At 37.9% G+C, this 7,893-nt stretch overlaps 1 protein-coding gene across 1 annotated transcript; it reads right to left on the bottom strand.

Moving 5' to 3' along the window:
* Positions 1-200: 200 nt before the first annotated feature.
* Positions 201-7,854, bottom strand: MAD2L1 (mitotic arrest deficient 2 like 1). The gene is made up of 5 exons (XM_047857168.1): positions 7,648-7,854; positions 6,585-6,731; positions 3,304-3,424; positions 1,701-1,804; positions 201-1,039 (listed from the first exon to the last, which is right to left on the bottom strand). The coding sequence occupies exons 1-5, from the start codon at positions 7,718-7,720 to the stop codon at positions 867-869; spliced, it is 618 nt and encodes a 205-aa protein (XP_047713124.1). The 5' UTR covers positions 7,721-7,854; the 3' UTR covers positions 201-866.
* Positions 7,855-7,893: the final 39 nt, after the last annotated feature.

Here is a 7,893-nt window from a genome sequence, read left to right as displayed (position 1 = left end):
GTTACTGTGAATAGCACCGTTATGAAAATGAGCATCCAGGATTGTTTCATTCATCCTGGCCACTTGGCACATTAACAGGTCCACACCATAATTTTTGAATGAATGGATGCTATGTGTATTTACTTAATAGTGGAAGTTAATACATGTAAAGAGTTAGACTAAGCACTCACACCAATATAAAAATATTTTAAGACAAATTTAAAACGTACACATTTATTTCATCATTTAAACCTTGATTTTATAAACCATAAAAAAAAACTTTTTAAGAGTTCTGTATCATAGGAATTTGAAATAGAAATATTCATACCTTTGTAGGCTCAGGTTATATAAATTAAAATCAAATAATTGGAAATGTTTTCAATATGGAAACTATACAAATGAAATAAATGGCAAAAGGACCTAATAGGAGCAATATTTCATTACTTACAGATTCTTATTGGATAATTTCAGAATCTAAACAAAGACTTTGAATATTCAGACTTATTTTGCTATATTTTATATTTAAACATCTCCCTACCTATATTCTGAGTCAAGGTACTTGACCAAAAAAGGTCTGATTTAAGAAGGCATTTAGCTTTATAACAAAAGTTTGCCATCTATGGTTACCACTCTCAAAGGAATTGACATAACAATGCTGATGTAATCTCCTAGTCCCCTTTTGAATAATGTGCAATAATGTAGGTCAACCCTGTATAAAGTCATACAGGTACCAAAAAATGGAACAATTATGCACAGTTCAGTGAAAACGTAATGTTAAGTTTTTCCCATCTAAAAGTTAACCAATGAAACAAAACGTATCAACTATAGTTGACTCGGTTCCAGGAAAACCACATCTGAGAATTACAAGTACATCACAGTCCTTATCCTCAGTCATTGACAGGAATTTTGTAGGCCACTGTGCTATTTACTTTGTGGATTGTAGTAGTAAACGAACGAAGACGGACTTCCTCAGAATTTGTAATAAACTGTGGTCCCGATTCTTCCCATTTTTCAGGTACAACCAAGTCTTTGTCTGTATAAATCAGTAGATCAAATGAACCTAAATTGGGGACAAGATCATTAAAGTACCATTATTTTTTCAAAAGTAAAAGTACTCTCCGTGTTCCTCTCACATTTGAACCACCTATAGTGTCAGAAAAGCTACTTTAGTCGGATCTCTAATCAGTTAATTGTTAGCTAACTGCTTTTCCTCAATGGAAATTTTACAGAAAATATTGTACTCCTTTTACTTTATCTTATGAAAAAAAATTGAATTTTTTTCCTTTAATGAGAAAACCATTAAAAATATTTGCAGAAAGAATTAATCACGAGGTAGCATGAATGTAAGCCATAGAAAAGATAGTAACATCTTGGTTTTGTGACTAATGTATCCCAGTGCCCAGAACAGTGTCTGGCAGATAGCAGGTATGCAGGATATATTTGATGAATGAAAGAGTAACTAAGTTAGGAAAAAAAGACACAATTATAGCTAAAAGTCTTCATTATATACACAGACATGTGTAGAAAATAAAAATGAACGGAATTACATCAAAATATTTTAGAGTGAGTAGTGTAGACTACTTTCATTCCTTTACCGCACTTCTAAATAAGATGCATATAGCATTACTTTTGCTTTATAACATTTTTCTCATTTGTATTACAGGACACTGATAATTAAGAAAAAATTTAATAAAAGGATGTGAAATTTGTATACTACTTACAAGAAACTTCCAACAGTGGCAGAAATGTCACTGTAGCTGTGATCTGTCTGATCACTGAACGGATTTCATCTTGGATAGCTTTCTGAGACTTTTCTCTGGGTGCACTACCAAAGAAACCAAATCAATTAATTTAAGTTTTAACAAGTTATTTAAATTTTTTTTTTCAACATTTATTTATTTTTGGGACAGAGAGAGACAGAGCATGAACGGGGGAGGAGCAGAGAGGGAGGGAGACACAGAATGGGAAACAGGCTCCAGGCTCCGAGCCATCAGCCCAGAGCCCGACGACGCGGAGCTCGAACTCAAACTCACGGACCGCGAGATCATGACCTGGCTGAAGTCGGACGCTTAACCGACTGCGCCACCCAGGCGCCCCTTAACAAGTTATTTAAAACATTGGTAAGATTATTTAACTGATTAAATATTTCCCAAATCAAATAAGTAATGCATTCAAAAGGTTTTTTTTTTTTTAAAATGTTTAAATATACAGGAGTATAATATGTATCCTTAGAATCTCTAACCTAGTAGGAACAGTATTATCTCTGTTATTTCATTTATCCTCCCAATCGTTTTTAGGGCTGATCTTAGTATCAAGTTATTCGATTAGAAAACCTGTCAAGTGCTTCAAATTAGAAAAACTTCAGTACTTCCTAAAATAAAGATAACAAGTAGTATCTAAAATATTTAATCAGTATAATCATTTTGGCATTTTTAGTATTGCCTAAATGTCTAATTCCCTACTGCCTCAAAAAAGACGTTAATCGGGCATCAAATTATTTGTATAAGTTAAAACTTTTCTAAAATAGACCAAAGGTTTCAGAAACAATCTATATTTCATTATGAGAAACAGTTCTCAGTTTATAGATAAGCATGCTTAAGACAATGCTAGAAATTAGCCTATAATGATGGGCACTTCCCATTTGGGGGATCCGCAAACTTCAGTTTATGAAGTGTTGCAGGAAGTTTGTGGCATTAAATGAAATACAGTAGAGCTGCATCTTTTATTTATTTATTTTTTGTTTATTCATTTATATTGAGAGACAGCATGAACGGGGCAGGGACAGAGAGAGAGAGAGAGAGAGAGAGAGAGAGAGAGAGAGAGAGAGAATCGCAAGCAGGCTCCACACTGTCAGCGCAAAGCCAGACATGGGCTTTGATCTCACAAACCATGAGATCATGACCTGAGCTGAAATCAAGAGTCAGATGCTTAACTGACTGAGCCACCCAGGCGCCTCAGTAGAGCTGCATGTTAAGCTGGGAGAAAAGTCTAGGATAATACTTCCCGGTCTTAAAAGTACCTTTAAACAATTCATTAAATGGCCCACCTAGTCCATCATGTGTAGCTTCTCATATAGCATCATAAACACTAAAGTCTGTAATTCATGGATTTAGACTAAAGGCAATTATGTCCATGATATGCACAATTTTTTTGTGAGCAGTTTATGAGCCCTATTCTTTTCCACAGGGGATTAGGTCAAATCAAGCATACTTAGAAACAAAACCTTATATAAAACTAAGTTCAATATAATTAGAACTCCTTTAGTAAGGAAAAGAAATTTTGCAAAAAATATATAAAAGTGGAAGTAATTTAATTCATACTTACCTGTCATCTTTTGCAGTCTTGTCACACTCAATATCAAATTGCCACCTTTCAAGGACCTCACCACTCTCAATATTTGAGATGACTACCACCAGTTTCTGAACTGAACACTTGTATAACCAATCTGGAATACATAACAAGGCATCTTTTTTTGATCCACTGCATCACAAAGCAGTTCTCTTCTCAGGTCTCACTTCCTATTGTCTGCAAATTCCTACGCCTAGTATTTTGGAACTCCTCCAACCTGTACAGGAAACTTGCCCCACAATAACCTAGCTCCTGTTTTTGAATTCTCCGTATTTGTACCAGATACAGTACTGAGTGCTGAGAACACAGTAGTGAACATGCAGTACTTCCATCCTAATCTAAGGTAAAATGTAGGAGTGGAGGATTAATCTAATCATTGCGCCAATAAATGTAAGATTATAATTGTGATGAATGCTATGAAGGTGCGGTATTTGATGCAGAGTGAATACAGGAAAATTTGGTTCATTCAGGGAGTTCTCATTTGAGTTTAGTTCTAAGAATAAATACTATTAAATATGCAAAAATATACAGAAAAGGGTATAGGTCTTAAATATTAAAAAGGGAAGAGCATCTGACTAGAGGACTTAAAAAAAGCCAATACAACTGCAGTTATGGGGAGAACGAAGGCAAGTTTAGCAGGACACATAGGGGTCAAACCATTCAAGGCCACGTGGGCCAAATTAAAGAAGTTGTATCTCAAGAATGAGGGAAGTCATTATTGTGTTTGAAGGAGGGTGTGATGTAGTTAAATTTATATTTCAAAACTATCCTTCTGGCGGTGAAGTGGAAAGTAGACTGGAGGTAAAGAGGGGATCTAGGGTCACTAAAATTAATTAGTAATTCAAGTAAGAAGTAATGAAGGCTTATAGAAGGATAAACTGGTAGAGATGGATCAGTAGATACATTCAAGAGATTTCATGGTTAAAGTTGTTAAGATTTATTGAATACTTGAGAGTAAGGAAGAGGAAAGACTCAGGGATACCTCCTAAGTTTCTGGTTTTTATCACTAGTTGGATTACTGATACATTCACTGAGATAACCCCAAGATCAAGAGTCCCATGCTCCACTGACTGAGCCATCCAGGAGCCCCATTTTTCATATGCTGAGTTTGAAATATCACTGGGATAGTCACATGAAGATATCAAGGGACTCATTTAATATATGAGCACAGAGTTAGGAGAGTTGGGCTAGATGTACGTTTGTGAGTCAACTACACAAAGATTAGTGAAGCTATCTATGTATGTCAGAGATCTAGAGAGGTTATAATGAGAAGAAGGCCTCAGAATGAGCCCTGAATTAATCTTAGATATTGTGGCAGTATACTCAGGAATCAGCAGTTTGTTGTTGTTTTTTAAGAGACAAAACAATTTAGTAGTATCGAGGGCATGTGGGCCACCTAGGTCTCTGTTGCATACTCTTTTAAAAAACATCCCTTTACAAATTTGAAAATATTCTTTGTAGGCTGTACAAAAATAGGCCACTTGCTAGATATGGCCTGGCACCATTGCTGACCCCTTGGCATATATCAACAACTTTTTATCAATTTAGTTCTGAAAAGGAGACTGGTTAGTAAGTTAAAGATGTGGAGTAGGTGGAATTATTTTCTTTTAAAACTAAAGACTGACTAAACCAATGAAAGTAACTCAAAACAAAGGAGTCAAAAATATCAGAGAAGAAATAGGGTAAAGTCCTTAAGAAGGCAAGAGGGATGGGATTCAAATAGACAGAACAATTTGCCTCTAAGAACAATTCCTCCATGTTAATTAAAATAAATGGGAAAAGTTAAATAGAAAGGTCTACCTGCATCTGAGGTGAAATGTCATGAGTGTAATCTTAAAGGAGAAAACCCAAAACCATTAGCTTAGGCCAGGCTTGCTTCTCTATCAAATTAAGATGACATAGATTCATACTTACTTAGAGGTTTCAGGCTAAATAATCTGAGGGCAGCCCTAATACAGGATTACAGATGATTTAGTTCTAAAGGCAATAAAAATATAATTAATGCTATTTTAAAAAAATTTTTAATGTTTGTTTATATTTGAGAAACAGAAACACTGTGCAAGCAGGGGAGGGGCAGAGAGATGAAGACAGAATCTGAAGCAGGCTCCAGGCTCTGAGCTGTCCTCACAGAGCCCGATGCAGGCTTGAACTTACAAGCCATGATATCATGACCTCAGCAGAGGTCGGACACTTAACCGACTGAGCCACCCAGGCTCCCCACAATTAATGTAATTTTAAAAATAAAGCTACTTGAAAAAACATAGATGGCTTATGAATTAAAAAGAAAAAAAATAGGTGACTAACTGCAGTGTTTTTTGGAACTATTATTTTGGGAGGTCAAATGGGGAGGTAGGGAGAAACATCTTACAACACAGAAAAATTAGAAATGAGAATCCTAAGCGGAGAAAAACAAGATTAAAAAAAAAAAAAAAAGGAATAGATGGAGAATAAGTATTGTGATACAATACAGTAACTTCTTGAGCTAAGGAAAAACAATGAGTGTTCAGATAGAAAAGGCTTACTGACTTACAGGCAGGATTTTTTTTTTTTAATGTTTATTTATTTTTGAAAGAGAGAAAGACAAGAGTCAGAGGATCTGTAGTGGGTTCTGTGCTGACAGCAGAGCCCATTGCAGGGCTCAAACTCAGGAGCCGAGATCATGAACTGAGCCCAAGTTGGATGCTCAACCAACTGAGCCCCCCAGGCGTCCCAGGATTTAAAAACAAAAACAAAAACAAATGGAAATAGGTAAAAATAAGAAACTTCTACTGGGTGTACTATTACTTAGTAGTTGTACTTTTTTAAGTTTAATTCCCAGGTTGGATCTAATTTTATTTTCCTTTATTCTAACATAACGATGACTTTAAACTCCAGGCAGCTACAGAAAATATATCATGTTAAAAATACAGTGGATTTCTCTCAGACAATGAACACCATCATAAGTACATTAAATTCTAATTTGTTCCATCTGGCCACATGAACTGCAAAAATCATTTCTAAGGGACTTGATGGAGATTGTTTTGTGAAGCTGTATCAGATACCTAACATCAAAATATTCAACTCACTCAAAATGAAGGGTAAAAGTGGAATTTCTTTCAATTTATATATTTTTTGCTTTCTTCCAATTGAGAGTCATATTTGAGATTGTAGTGTTTTACACTTCTATATACAGAGTGAAAAAACGACCACCAAGATGCCCAGAAGGAAGGGTCATAGAAGGCCTGCAAAACTCAAAATTGTTTCCAACAGTTAAATACCTTTTAGTTGTTCCACCACATTATTTAGGTATTTTATGAGCTCAGGATCAGTTGTTACAAGCAAGGTGAGTCCATATTTCTGCACTCTAGTAAAGGTTTCAGATGGATATATGCCACGCTGATATAAAATGCTGTTGATACCAAATGCTGAAAACAAAAGGAATGTTAAAGAAAAGTTATTATCACTTTGTAATTCTGTAAAATAAAACATATTTAGCTGTGGCTATGGTTTCATTAATGGTATAAAACTGTAAATGCCTAGACACGTGTTTATGGGTGTGTCGCTGAAATCAGAATAGGTAAAAAGTGGAATTAAAAATCCTTAAAATCTTGCTTCTAAGTAAAAGAACGCGATACCTGCACTAATGTGGCAATAAAAGAAAAACGCCAAACTATATTAATCTACTACCGTCAAATTTCAGCTCACTGTAATCCAAGTCCAAATTCGGGCTAGAGGATGTCAAGATCGGCTTTTGCGTCTGAGTTAGCAACTGATTTACTGGTCCAATGCTCCAGGAACCCTCTCCTTTCTTTTTCCTCCTTTTCGCCTCACAAATCCTGCCAGATTCTATCAGAAGGTACAAGTGGCCTGGTCCAGAACAGCGAGCCTCCTAAAGTCTAGTTCATCACCCCCACACCAGAATCAAAGCGTGAAGATCGGGTTCTTAAAAACATACACGGTCTCCACCCCGGTCGTGTTCTGTCTCAAGTCGCTGAGACCTGGGTGGTGGTGGGGTGAGAGGGGCAGGTGAGGAAGTGCGTATGATCAGCAGTTTAAAGCAATTCGGCAGGTGACGGGGCTACGACAAGACAGGCCTCGGTTCAGCAGTACCTAGGCCTCCAGCTCCATTAGCAACGCATCCGGAAACGGTGCCTGCATGCGCCTCCTCCTAGATTCTCCAGCCGGGCAGGAGGCTGGGGCAGAGAGGGCTTGAATTCCGGGCCTCTCGGCACCCCCGCAACCTCGCCCCCGCGCTTACCCCGCCTCCGTGGCCGAGCCGTGGCCTACCGGGCGGCCTGGCCTCAGTTCTCCCGCCCTCCGGCCTGCGCGAGGAAGACTTACAGAAGAACTCAGCCACGATTTCGGCGCTGCCGCGCAGGGTGATGCCTTGCTCCCGGGAGAGCTGCAGCGCCATTGCCAGGCCTACAACGAAGGACCGCGCTTCCACCCGGCAGACAGCTACAGCAGGGACTTCCACAACACTTCCCCGCCACTCGTTTCAAAAGTAACGACGCAGCATGCCGTCGGGTCCTTTGCGCAGGCGTGACAAACCTCTAGGTCCCGCCCCACGGGGCGGGGTCGGGCCTG

This window comes from Prionailurus viverrinus, chromosome B1 (assembly GCF_022837055.1).
Source record: "Prionailurus viverrinus isolate Anna chromosome B1, UM_Priviv_1.0, whole genome shotgun sequence".
Taxonomy (NCBI): Eukaryota; Metazoa; Chordata; class Mammalia; order Carnivora; family Felidae; genus Prionailurus; species Prionailurus viverrinus.
This window is presented reverse-complemented; position numbering and strand designations above follow the sequence as displayed.